Raw genomic sequence first — 14,582 nt, 5'->3', positions numbered from 1 at the left:
AATCAAATTACCAGATGCAGAGTTTAAAATAATGATTGTTAGGATGCTTAAGGATCTCAAAGCTACAGTGGACTTAATGAGCACTTAAATAAAGAAACTGTAAGCATCAGAAAGGACACTGAAATCATAAAAAGAACCAGGCAGAAATGACAAACACAATTATCAGAAGGAATTAAAAGCAGGCTGGATGAAGCAGAGGATTGAATCAGTGACTAAGAGGACAAAATAAACAAAAGCACTGAAGCAGAACAGCAAAAAGAAAAGAGGATCAAAAATTCTGAGGAAGCTCTAAGAGAGCTCTGTGACAACATGAAGAGAAACAACATCTGCATAATAGGGGTTCCTGAAGGAAAAGAGAAAGAACAAGAGATAGAAAAATTGATTGAAGAAATCAGCTGAAAATTTCCCTAAATTAATGCAGGAAAAAGTCACACAGGTTCAATAAGCACAGAGAATCCCATTAAAAAGAAACTCAGAGACCTACAGAAAGACACATCATAATCAAAATACCAAAGCTAAGAGATAAAAAAAGAATACTAAAATCTGCAAGAGAAAAACAGTCAATCACCTACAAAGGAGCCCCCATAAGGATGACATCTGACATTTAAACAGAAACACTTGAGGCCAGAAGGAAATGGCAAGAAATATTCAAAGTAATGCAGAACAAGAGCCTAAAACCAAGATTTCTTTATCCAGCAAGGCTATCGTTTAAAATTAAAGAAGAAATAAAAAGCTTCCCAGACAAAAGAAAACTCAAGGAATTCACTACAACCAAACAAATGCTGCAAGAAATGTTAAGGGGCCTGTTGTAAACAGAACAAAGAGGGGGAAATCTGGTAAAAGAGGAATGTAGATTTAAAGAATAAAATGGCAATAAACAACTACATATCAATAATAACCGTAAATGTAATTGGCTTAAATGATCCAATCAAAAGACAGAGTAGCTACATGGATAAGAAAACAGGACCCGTACATATGCTGTCTACAAGAGACCCACCTCAAAACAAAAAATACACATAGACTGAAAGTAAAAGGATGGAAAAAATTATTTCATGCAAATAGAAATGAAAATAAAAAAGCTGGGGTAGCAACACTTATATCTGACAAAATAGACTTTAGAGCAAGGGTCTCAAACTCGCGGCCCGTGGGCCGCATGCGGCCCGCCCACCAATTTTGTGTGGCCCGCAGACTGGCCCGCAGATTAATCCACGAAGTTGATTAGTCTGTGGGCCACACAAAATTGGTGGGCGGGCCGCATGGCCGCGAGTTTGAGACCCCTGCTTTAGAGCAAAGACTATAGTAAGGGATAAAGAAGGTCACTACATAATGATAAAGGGAGCAATCCAACAGAAAGATATAACTATTATAAATATCTATGCACCTAATATAGGAGCACCTAAATATATAAAGCAGACTTTGATGGACATAAAGGGCGAGATCAACAGCAATACTATAATAGTAGGGGATTCAATACCCAGTAACATCACTGGATAAATCCTCAAGAAAGAAAGCTAACAAAAAAACAGCAGACTTAAAGGACACACTAGATCAACTGTATTTAATAGATATCTTCAGAACCTTTCACCCTAAAGCAGCACATTCTTTTCATGTGCTCATGGTACATTCTCTAAGATAGACCACATGTTAGGGCACAAAAGTGGTCTCAACAAATTTAAGAAGATTGAAATCATGTCAAGCACTTTCTCTGATCACAATCACATAAAACTAGACATCAACCACAACAGAAAAACTGAAAAATTCTCAAACACATGGAAAATAAATAGTATGGTATTAAATAACAAATGGATTAACAATGAGATCAAAGAAGAAATAAAAAAATTCCTAGAATTGAATGTCTGAGCAAACAACAACTCAAAATTTATGGGACAAAGCAAAAGCAGTCCTGAGAGGAAATTCATAGCATTACAGGCATACCTTAAGAAGCTAGATAAAGCTCAAATAAACCACTTAACCCTGCAACTAAAAGAACTAGAAAAAGAACAGCAAGTAAAGCCGAGAGGAAGTAGAAGGAAAGAAATAATCAAGATCAGAGCAGAAATAAATGACATAGAGGCTAAAAAAACAATACAGAAGATCAATGAAACCAAGAACTGGTTCTTTGGAAAGGTAAACGAGATCAATAAACCTTTAACCAGACTCACCAAGAAAAAAGAGAGAGGACTCACATAAATAAAATTAGAAATGAGAGTGGAGAAGTAACAACTGACACAGCAGAAATACAAAGGATTGTAAGAAAATACTATGAAGAACTGTACACCAAAAAATTAGACAACGTAGGTGAAATGGACAAATTCCTTAAAATATATAATCTTTCAAAAATCAATCTGGAAGAATCAGAAAACCTAAATAGACTGATTACAACAAATGAGATAAAAAACAGTTATCAAAAAACTCCCAACAAACAAAAGCCCTGGGCCAGATGGCTTCACAGTCGATTTCTACCAAATATCCAAAGAACTAAGTCCTCTCCTTCTGAAGCTATTTCAAAAAATTCAAGAGGAAGGAAGACTTCCAACCTCTTTTTATGAGGCGAACATAATTCTGATTCCAAAACCAGGCAAAGACAACACAAAGAAAGGATAGTATAAGGCCATATCCTTGATGAATTTTTAACAGGAGAATTTTTTATTTATTTATTTTTTTACAAAGACAGAAAGAGAGTCAGAGAGGGATAGATAAGGACAGACAGACAGGAACGGAGAGAGATGAGAAGCATCAATAATTAGTTTTTCGTTGTGACACCTTAGTTGTTCATTGATTGCTTTCTCATATGTGCCTTGACCATGAGGCTACAGCAGACCAAGTAACCCCTTGCTCAAGCCAGCAACCTTGGGTCCAAGCTGGTAAGCTTTTGCTGAAACCAGATGAACCCGTGCTTAAGCTGGCAAGCTCGGGGTCTCGAATCTGGGTCCTCCGCATCCCAGTCCAACGTTCTATCCACTGCGCCACCGCCTGGTCATGCTTCCTTGATGAATTTAGATGCTAAAATTTCAACAAAATATTAGCAAACCGGATCCAGCAATGTATGAAAAAAAATCATACATCATGATCAAGTGGGATTTATTCTGGGGAGGCAAGGCTGGTACAATATTTGCAAATCAATCAATGTGATTCATCACATAAACAAAAGGAAGGAGACAAACCACATAATTTCAATAGATGCAGAAAAAGCATTTGATAAAATCCAGGACCCATTTATGATCAAAGCTCTTAGCAAAGTGGGAATACAGGGAGTATACCTCAACATGATAAAGGCTGTCTATGACAAACCCACAGCCAACATCATACTCAAGTGGCAAAAATTAAAAGCAATATCCTAAGATCAGGAACAAGGCAGGGGTGCCCCCTTTCACCACTTGTACTCAACATAGTTCTGGAAGTCCTAGCCACAGCAATCAGACAAGAAGAAGAAATAAAAGGCATTAAAAATGGAAAGGAAGAAGTAAAACTATCATTATTTGCTGATGATATGATACTGTATATAGAAAACCCTAAAATCTCAGTCAAAAAACTATTGGGCCTGATAAATAAATTCAGCAAGGTGGCAGGATATAAAATTAATATTCAGAAATCAGAGGCATTTTTATACACCAACAATGAACTGTCTAAAAGAGAAATTAAGAAAACAATCCCCTTCACTATTGCATCAAAAAAAATAATAAAGTACCTAGGAGTAAATTTAACCAAGGAGGTTAAGACTTGTACTCGGAAAATTATAAAACATTGATAAAAGAAATCAAGGAAGATAAAAACAAGTGGAAGCATATACCTGACTCATGGTTAGGAAGAATAAACATCATTAAAATGTCTATATTACCCAAAGCAATTTATAAATTCAATGCATTCCCTATTAAAATACCAATGACATACTTCAAAGATATAGAACAAATATTCCAAAATTTATATGGAACCAATACAGAACACAAATAACCTCAGCAATCTTGATAAACAAGAATAAAGTGGATGTTACCACACTTGCTGATATCAAGTTATACTACAAGGCCATTGTACTCAAAACAGCCTGGTATTGCCATAAGAACAGGCATATAGATCAATGGAACAGAACAGAGAACCCGGAAATAAACCCACACCTTCATAGACAATTGGTATTTGACAAAGGAGGTAAGAACATACAATGAAATAAAGACAGTTTCTTTAACAAATGGTGTTGGGAAAATTGAACAGGTACTTTCAAAAAAATGAAATTAGACCACCAACTTACACCATTCACAAAAAGATACTCAAAATGGATTAAAGACTTAAATGTAAGTCAGAAACCATAAGCATCTTAGAAGCAAACATGGGCAGTAAGCTCTCTGACATCTCTCGCAGAAATATATTTGCTGATTTATCTCCACGGGCAAGGGATATAAAGGACCTGATGAACAAAATGGACTATATCAAATGAAAAAGCTTTTGCACAGCTAAAGACAATATGAACAAAATAAAAAGGCAAACCAGGCCTGACCTGTGGTGGTGCAGTGGATAAAGCGTCGACCTGGAATGCTGAGGTCGCCGGTTCAAAACCCTGGGCTTGCCTGGTCAAGGCACATATGGGAGTTGATGCTTCCTGCTCTTCCCCCCTTTCTCTCTCTCTCTCTCCTCTAAAATGAATAATAAAAAAAAAAAGGCAAACCACACAACGGGAGAACATATTCAACAATACGTCTGATAAGAGGTTAATAACCAAAATTTATAAAGAACTTGTAAAACTCAACACCAGTAAGACAAACAATCCAATCAAAAAATGGGCAAAAGAAATGAATAGACAGTTCTCCAAAGCAGACATACAGATGGCCAGTAGGCTGATGAAAAAATGTTCAACATCACTAGTCATTAGAGAAATGCAAATTAAAACCACAATGAGATATCACCTCACACCAGTCAGAATGGCGCTTATCAACTAAACAACACAGAATAAGTGCTGGCGAGGATGTGGAGAAAAGGGAACCCTCCTGCACTGCTGGTGGGAATGCAGACTGGTGCAGCCACTGTGGAAAACAGTATGGAGATTCCTCAAAAAAGTTAAAAATGGAACTGCCTTTTGACTCAGCCATCCCACTTTTAGGAATATATCCCAAGAACACCAGATCAATGATTCAAAAGAAGAAAAGAAATACATCTCCATGTTTATGGCAGCATTGTTCACAATAGTGAAGATCTGGAAACAGGCCAAGTGTCCGTCAGTGGACGAGTGGATTAAAAAGCAGTGGTACATATACACAATGGAATACTATGGGGCCATGAAAAAGAAGGAAATCTTACCTTGTGCAACAGTATGGATGGACCTGGAATCTATTATGTTAAGTGAAATAAGCCAGGCAGAGAAAGAAAAATATCATATGACCTCACTCATTTGAGGAATGCAATGAACAATGTGAACTGAGGAATGGAATAGAGACAGAGGTGGGATCAAAGGGACCAGAGGGAAAGCAAACAGAGGGAAAGGGGATGATAGGACGGGATAATTCCGGAGGAAGGGGGGAGGGCATTGCGGTGAAGGGGGCTAGGAGGATGCTGAGGGGATAACAGGGGAGGGGGGATGCATTTGGGGGGGACACTAGAATCTATGTAAACACAATAAATTAAAATCAATAAAATAAAAGAAGATAAAGAAGTTAAGCATGCAACAGAGATCCTTAGGTTGTTAGCTGTTCAAAGACCAGAAAGGTTGCTATATTGCACTGCCTGAGACATCAGAAAGATAAATCTGATATCACAAAGAGAAATAATTTGGCAGATGTTGCTGCCAAGAAGGCAGCCTGGGAAGGAGCAATGTTGCTGTTATTGCTTGTAGACCTATCACAGTTCGCACCAGACTACTCCTGTGAGGATCTTAGAAAGGTAGTGGATTGGGGTTATGAGGAAGACACCCCAGGAAAATGGAGAAAGAACAGGAATGGAATTATACTACTCCCTCAGCATTTAGTAACCCCAGGTCTGACTCAGCAATACCAGGCCACCCACTATAGCCAAGACACCTTAACTGCTTATATTAAGCCGCAGATAACAGGCCCAGGAATAGCTAAGGCTATTCACCAGATTACCTCTCCCTGCTTAACCTGCTAAAAGAATAATCCTAAACGAATGCAGGACAGAATTTATCTGGAAAACAATATCAAGAACAGACACCATTTGAGGATTGGCAGGTAGACTTTTCTCAGCTACCTCAAATCAAGGGATGGCAATATCTATTAGTATTTATAGACACTTTCTCTGGATAGGTAGTGGTTTCCCCTACAAGGACAGAAAAAGCAGCAGAAGTCACCAAATATTTACTCAAGGAAATCATTCCCTGCTTTGGACTACCTAAGTCCATCCACAGCAATAATGGACCAGCTTTCATTTCAAGGACAACCCAACAAAACAAGCAAAACATTAGGTACAGAATGGAAGCTACACAGTGCCTGGTGCCCTCAATCTTCTGACAAAGTCGAGAAAATGAATCACACCCTCAGGAAACTATTGCCAAGATCTGTCAGGAAGCTTGTCTGCACTGGGATCAAGCTTTATCTATTGCCCTGCTGTGGGTGAGGGTTGCTCCCCGAAGAGGGATTCACTTGAGTTCCTTTGAAATTGCTTTTGGATGGCCTTTCCAAGCTACTTTAGGGCTAGGAGATGCCTTTATAGATCTTAAGATAGGGTCTCATCTGAAAAATGTTTGACAGGTATTGTCTACTATACATTCTTTTGCTAGAGATCTTCATCCACATATGCCAGGAGACCAGGTCCTCCTCCGGTCTTGGAAACTTCTTCCCCAGAGGATCAACAAGAAGAAAAGTGGCCTGGCCCATGGGACGTACTCCTCACCACCCCAACTGCAGTGAACTAGCAGTCCAACCATGGGTACATCAACCAGGATGAAGAAGGTGCCAGAGGAGGCCTGGAACGCCAAAAGAACTGGAGACCTCAAATTGACACTGCCAAAGCTCTGTTTATATATTTCACTTGTTACTTTTCTTGCGTTCTTCTTCTTTTTTTTTTTTTTTTTTTTTTTTTTTTCTGAAGCTGGAAACGGGGAGAGACAGTCAGACAGACTCCCGCATGCGCCCGACCCGGATCCACCCGGCACGCCCACCAGGGGCGATGCTCTGCCCACCAGGGGGCGATGCTCTGCCCCTCCGGGGCATCGCTCTGCTGCGACCAGAGCCACTCTAGCACCTGGGGCAGAGGCCAAGGAGCCATCCCCAGCGCCCGGGCCATCTTTGCTCCAATGGAGCCTTGGCTGCGGGAGGGGAAGAGAGAGACAGAGAGGAAGGAGCGGGGGGGGGGGGGGGGGTTGTGGAAAAGCAGATGGGCGCTTCTCCTATGTGCCCTGGCCGGGAATCGAACCCGGGTCCCCCGCACGCCAGGCCGACGCTCTACCGCTGAGCCAACCGGCCAGGGCCTCTTGCGTTATTCTAATGAGTTAATTCCCTTTAAGGGAGATGAAATGTTTGGGTTTATTTAGCTATGTAAGATAACATATTCACAGGCATAATGCCAGGGGACAAAGTCTAGCTCCTTAAAGCTTTTTTTTTTCTTTTTTCTTTTTCTTTTTTTTTTTTTTTTTGGTGGGTGGGCTCAGTGTGTCTTCTGTGTTTTCTTGTTTTCCGCAGGGCTTTTAATTTCTACCTCAAGGGCGTCTCCCATAGTGCCTCAGCAGGTCCTGCACCTGCTCTGGTATCTTCCATCAGTTTCCCAGTATCAAATCTGTTTTCAGTATGTATTTTCCCACTTAGAGTGGGTCTTTTCCTTTCAGGGAGTGATTTTATCTGCCTTTCAATCGCCTGGCCCTCCCCCTTCCTCCACTTATCTCCCTGGGAGGGTGAGCTCAGGAGCTGTCATGGGTTTGTAGGTAATTTGAATCTTCTAGTTTTCTCTTTCTCCTGGTCAGTAGGGCTGGACTGAGGATGGCTTTATTTTTGCTTCTTGTTGTTCTGTTCCTTTTGGAGGATGTCTCTGGGGAGATTCAGATTTAGGTGGCTGCCATTATTTTCAGGTACCCAAAACTTATGTATATTTTTTTAACATAAGGAAATAGGTGTGTGTATGTACACCTGCCCCCCCATATATATCCTCCTTTTTGGATAAAAGTAGCTACAATACACACTTTCCTGCCCCTAGCATTTTTTGGCATAATGATATATCCTGGAGACCACTCCATAGCAGTATCTAGAAGTATTCCTTATTCCTTTTTTTTTATTGCTGCATGGTACTCCGCTGTCAGACTGTGTCATTGTTTATTTAATAAATTCTCTCTTGATGGACATTTGGGTTGTTTTTAATCTTTTGCTACAACCAAAAACACTGTAGTGAATGGTTTGTGCATAATACTTTTGTAGTTCTAGTAGGTTTCTTTGGACTCAGTTCTTCCAGCTGGGACTGCTGGAGGAAGAATAAATACATATGTGACTTTGTTAGATATTGCCAACCTCCCTCCAGGAGTGTATCCTTTGCATTTCCACTAGCATGCTCGCAGCCTCACCCAATAGAGTGTATTAAAAAAAAATTGTACTTTTGCAATTCTGATAGATAAGAAATAGGATATCAGGATAGTTTATTTGAGATATAATTTATATAACATTATATTAGCTTCAGGTGTACAACATAATGATTTGATATTTGTATATATTGTGAAATGATTACCACAGTTAAATCTAGTTAAAATCCAACACCACACATAGTTACGATTTTTTTCTTGTGAAGGGAACTTTATACTCTCTTAGCAACTTTCAAACATATTAGTCATCATGTTGTACATTACATTATGGGGACTTATTTTATAACTCAATATAGTTTTAATTTGTGTTTTCCCTACTGTGAGCTAGATTGAACATTCTTTTCACATGTTTGAGGACATTTGCTGTTTATTTAGCTGAACCATGTTCATATCTTTTGCCCAATTTTCTATTAGGGTTGTGGTTCTTTCTCCTCTCTGCCTATAGAAGATCTTTATGTTAGGCATATTGTGATTTATATTAGGAATATTAACTCTTGGTCTGTGATATAAGCTGAAAATATTCTTTTCTAGTTTGTCATTTTTACTATGCTTTATAGCAAGTCCAGGGTTTTGAACCAGCAAACTCAGCATTCCAGATCAACACTCTATTCACTGCACCACCACAGGTCAGGCAAACAACAAAACAAAAACCCAATTCTTAATTTCACTTAAAAGTGGGCTAAGGATTAACCAAAAGAATTGTGCATATTTTCTTAAAAATTAAAAATATAGTAAAACATATTTTCTAATTGTGAAATAAGTTCACAATTAAAATAAAATAATCCATCCTATCTATGATTTTGTTACTGTTTTGTTTGCTCATTCATTTTATTTTTTAGATTCTACACAGAAGTGAAATCAAACAGTATCTGTCTTTCTCTGCCTGACTTATTTCACTCAGAAACAAACTCACAGAAAGAATAAACTGATGACTGCCAGATAGTAGGGTGTTGGAGAAATGGGTGGAAAAGTGATGGGGACAAAGATGTACCACACTGATAAATAAGTCATGGGACACAGGGAATACAGTTATAATATCACAATAACCTATGTACTATGGTGTCAGCTTATCATTAGACTTATGGTAATCACTTCATAAGGTATATAAATGTCTAAACACTAATGTATACCTGAAATTAATATAATGTATGTCAACTATAATTAAAAAGTAAATTTAAAAATGATCCAGTTATATTACCTTTTAAAATACAGTGCATTTTATAGTCTGAGTTGTCCCCTTTTCATTCATATGTTGAAGCCCTAAACCCCAGTACCATAGAATGTGACTGTATTTGAGATAGAGACTTTAAAGAAAGAGGTGATTAAGTTAAAATGAGGCTGTTGGGGTAGACCCTAATCCAACTGACTAGTGTCTTTCTAAGAAGACTCCTTAGACACAGTGACCAGTGGGTCCCTGCATGCAGAGGAACAGCCACCTGCAAGTCAAAGAGAGAACTCAGAAGAAACCAAACTGCCAACACCTTACTCTTGGACCTCTAACCTCCAGAAGTATGAAAAAATTGTTTAAGCAACACATAAACATTCATGGGAATCTGCCACAATAGTAGAGAAAGCTGACTATTGTACCTACAAGTAATATTTCATGGATATAAATTTAGCATACCAGTTAACAACAACAAAAAAACAAAAACAACTTTAACCTAATATATATGTATGTATTTTAAAAATAAAATCTTATGCTTTAAAATTCTTTCTTTTTTATTTAAATGCTTTTCAGATAACTTTTTATCATATATAAGAGACAGTAAAATTTATTAAAAACAAATTTAAAAATATTGAAAGGAATAATAGGAAGAATCTCACTTGTCTTTTCTTTGAAAGAATAAAGGATAATTCAAGTACAAAGAGAATACAACATATACTTTAGCAACAGTGTTCATAATTTAAGGTCAAGTTCTCTATAGGCACGAGGCTAGAAAGGGAAGAAACTGTGAGACCAGACGGGAAGATTATCAAAGACTTTAGAAAGCCACCTCAAGTGCTTACTCGTTCCGAGTTCTTCAAGGATGATGTAAAAACACTCATAGGCTCTTTGCTGGCACAGAACTTTGGAAAAATGCTTCAATTCATTAAAAATAATTTTTTAACTTTTGCATTAAGGTTTTCTTCTGTGCTTTTCAGAAACTTATTTCCCAAGGCATTTTTTAGGTTGGTAGTTCCACAGTTTACTACCATAGAAATGGCTGTGCTATTTTACCTTAAAGGAAAGGTAAGTTTCAATATAGCAAATGTTGAAATAGTATATGACTTATGAAATTCTCAATAGTCCTGTTACACAGAATAATTAAAATCTTTGCTGAAGATCAATAAAAAATAATGTTTTACAATACCTTATATCTAAATTTTAAAAAGGAGCAGTGAAAGAATAAATAAAAACTCACTACTTGGCAACACCATGACTGGCTCTGTGAATCTTTGTTCATCTGCTGAAGGTAGGTTCAGGGAGATGATTAACACCATTCCCAGACTAGTTCCAACAAACAAACAAGGGGAGACGGTGGAGTCATTCTTCCGAGCAAAGGACTCCATGAAATATAGTGCTGTGATGGCTTCTTTAGAATCTTTGTCAATACTGGAGATGCTAGAGCTTCTGGAACGATTATAGGAATTTTCTCGGCTTTCTATGAAAGTTTAGAAAACAAAAACGAAATGTTAGTGTATTTCCAGAAAAAGTAAAGTCAGACTTAGTACATGAAAACCAAAATTATACAGAGGAAGCAGGATTGATTCTTTGTTATCTGATCTGGAAGGCAGCTTATCCAGTTCACCAGATTATTTTGAAAATGAAATGACTCAAGTCTGGAAGTGTAAATCATAAACTTAAGCAGGGCTGGGACCAGAATTTGACTCCTCAGTTCACCATGCTTTTCTCTCTACATAACCTTACAAGTTAGTTGAAATTCTCTAATTTGGAAAAAAAAAATTTAGTTTATATAGTCAGGACTACAAGAGTTTCTGGTATCATTTTAATTATGCTTCCCTTCTATTTCTCCATTTTTTGGAAGTATTTCTAACGATTGCTTAGCAATTTTCACTTAGTGACAACATTGTGGCTACTAACTTGAAGAAGAGTCACATGTGTTCTATGGCAAATACATTCCCTTAACACAATTTTTAGTTTTGCTGTAACTGGAGTAATTACAGTTGTAAAAATTGAACTATTTACTGAGGCCAAATAGAAAAATCAAATGTTATATTACTGAACTAGTTTCAAGTTGCCTACCTTGAATCCAGTCCTAGCTGCAAAGGGCCAAATAAGGAGCTGTAGACAGTGCCGTCCCACTGACGGTGGTAATCTTTCCGAGAGGGCTTCAGCCCACTCAAGAAAACAGGGTGGTTTCAGGTTCTCCTGCTCACTGACACTTACACTTTGGCAAGCATAAACTCACCACGTCAGTTAAATGGTGGTAGGAAGGTTGTATTCTTAGAAACTCCAGACTACAAGTTCCTCATACTCTTCTTTCTACTGCCTTCACTCACCTTTCCCTCTGGATAAGTAGAAGTGTGACTCATTTTTATAAAAAGAGACTAAATACAAATTTCTCAGATGATCCTTTTTCTAGAAAACAAAAAATAGTAATTCTAACTTCCCTATTCCATCCCTCAGCAGGTTTATAAACGTAATTGTTTGTAATAGAACTTAGAGATGAGAATAAGCTTGGATAAAATCTTTATACTTCATGGATTTGAAGACAGAGATATAGAGTTATTTCCCCAGAATGCAGCACAAGTCAGAGGGAGAAATAATTAAAACTCAAAATTTCCAACTGTCAGTCCAGTGATTGAAAGCTGCTGCTTTTATAACCTTTACATTTTGCTTCTCTTATAACATTCCTAGCAAATATGTTCCCTAATTATTCCATTAATGGTTCATCACATTCAAGGTTGCTACTCCTAGATACCTGTGATAGAGAGATAACATTGTCTGTATATCCATGGACTAGATTTATTTATTTATGTATTTATTTAAACGAGAGAAACAGACAGACAGGGACAGACAGATAGGAAGGGAGAGGGATGAGAAGCATCAATTCTTCATTGCAGCACCTTAGTTCATTGATTGCTTTCTCATATGTGCCTTGACTGGTGGCTCCAGCTGAGCCAGTGACCCCTTGCTCAAGTCAGTGACCTTGGGCTCAAGCCAGTGACCAAGGGGTCATGTCTATGATCCCCCACTCAAGCTGGTGAGCCTGTGCTCAAGCTAGCGACCTCAGGGTTTTGAACCTTGGTCCTCAGGATCGCAGGCCAATGCTCTATCCATGCTCCACTGCCTGGTCAGGCCCATGGACTAGATTTAGTAAGGCGTAATACTAAATAAACAATAAAAACTAAAAAAATGTATATAAAAATTTGAAGAATAACATATTTATAGATCATTGCTATCAATATTTTTGAGGAGTGATAAATGGAGAATTACTTTATAACATAGAGTAAACTTAGCAAATCTAAGATTATTTTTTTCTATCTCTCTCCTCCAAGTTCTTTATCAGCAAAATACTAGCAGCAAAGTTACAAGATTTCTTTCTTTTTTTTCCTTCTCTAAAAATTTCTGGCCTTCTGGCTCTTGTACTTTATTGCCTGCCCCCACAATCATTCCGTAGTAAGCAAATAATCCTTTTTAAAATACACTGAGAAGGAAATTGTAAACTTTAGATTTCAATATCTTGCATTTTTCTTAGTCATATGCACTTGACAATGAGAAATTAAGGTTTCCAGACATTAAATAACTTTATAGGTAGAGACACAAGAGGCTTACCACTGTCATGGAAAAAACTCTCAATTATACTGGGAGTGTAGCAAATCGATTAAGGGATAGGCCCCCCTTTGTACAGAGGAGGTGGGAAGCTACCAACAAGCAGGCCATTCGGATTTCGAGATGAAGAAGGAGGTGCAGCATGGAATGGACTTGGAGTCATGGTCACAGCCCTACCAGACTCTCAGTCACTCATTGCCTAGAGTTGACTAGTTTTTTTTAAAAAAAGATTTTTATTTATTGATTTTTACAGAGAGAAGAGAGAGATGGGGAGTGAGAAGTATAGTTGCCTCACTTTAGTTGTTCACAGCTTGCTTGTTGCTTGCCTTATGTGCCTTGACTGGGCAGGCCCAGGGTTTTGAACCAGCAACCTCAGTGTTCCAGGTCAACACTCTAACCATTGCACCACCACAGGTCAGCAGAGTTGACCAGTCTTTAATACCTAGTACACATGACCTCCATCCCTGTCCATCAAGCTCCCGTTACCACGGTACATCAAATTTTAATTGTATTCACAAAAATTGTATGTTTAACCCACCTTCTGTAGTAACTGGTAAAGAAATCTCCATGCAAGCGGCTGACTGTGCTTTTCGAAACGGTGGCCTTCCAGGACCCCAGCGATTTACTTTGGAAACATCAGCACTAGAAAGACGTTTCCCAGAACTGCAACTCTGAGAGGTTGGACTTGTGCAGTGTCCATTCACATGATCTGTATCAAGAGAAAGAAGGCAGCATAAATACCATAATTAAATCTTTTTTTTTTTTCAGAGAAAGAGTCAGAAAGAGGGATAAATAGGGATAGACACACAGGAATGGAGAGAGATGAGAAGCATCTATTATTAATTTTTCCTTGCGACACCTTAATTGTTCATCGATTGCTTTCTCATATGTGCCGTGACCGTGGGGCTGCAGCAGAGCTAGGAACCCCTTGCTTGAGCCAGCGACCCTGGGTCCAAGCTGGTGAGCTTTGCTCAAACCAGATGCGCCTGCGCTCAAGCTGGCAACCTCGGGGTCTTGAACCTGGGTCCTCTGCATCCCAGTCCGATGCTCTATCCACTGCTCCATCGCCTGGTCAGGCACCATAATTAAATCTTAATATAAAGAAATCCAAGTGTGTAGATTAATAAATAGTGAGAATTCTTTCTGTTCAAACCATATAAAGATGGCTCAGTCCTTGCTATTTTAAAATGTAGTCACAATTTCATTAGTTAGTCACAAATTTCCTATTTATTAAATACTATATGATTCATTTTTAAAATTTGTTAGTTAACATAGTTGAATAGTCTATACCCTCACTATGTATTC

At 38.3% G+C, this 14,582-nt stretch overlaps 1 protein-coding gene across 4 annotated transcripts in view; it reads right to left on the bottom strand.

The window, feature by feature from the left end:
* STXBP5L (syntaxin binding protein 5L) overlaps nucleotides 1–14,582 on the bottom strand; it is a 351,861-nt gene that overhangs the window by 28,393 nt on the left and 308,886 nt on the right. For all 4 annotated transcript variants that reach the window (XM_066347937.1, XM_066347939.1, XM_066347938.1 and 1 more), the window contains 2 exons: nucleotides 13,816–13,986; nucleotides 10,906–11,145 (listed from right to left, as the gene is read on the bottom strand). In XM_066347937.1, the coding sequence (XP_066204034.1) occupies nucleotides 10,906–11,145; nucleotides 13,816–13,986 (411 nt within the window). The remainder of the gene's footprint in view (nucleotides 1–10,905; nucleotides 11,146–13,815; nucleotides 13,987–14,582) is intronic.

Source organism: Saccopteryx leptura, chromosome 8, assembly GCF_036850995.1.
Source record: "Saccopteryx leptura isolate mSacLep1 chromosome 8, mSacLep1_pri_phased_curated, whole genome shotgun sequence".
In the NCBI taxonomy this organism is placed as follows: domain Eukaryota; kingdom Metazoa; phylum Chordata; class Mammalia; order Chiroptera; family Emballonuridae; genus Saccopteryx; species Saccopteryx leptura.
This window is presented reverse-complemented; position numbering and strand designations above follow the sequence as displayed.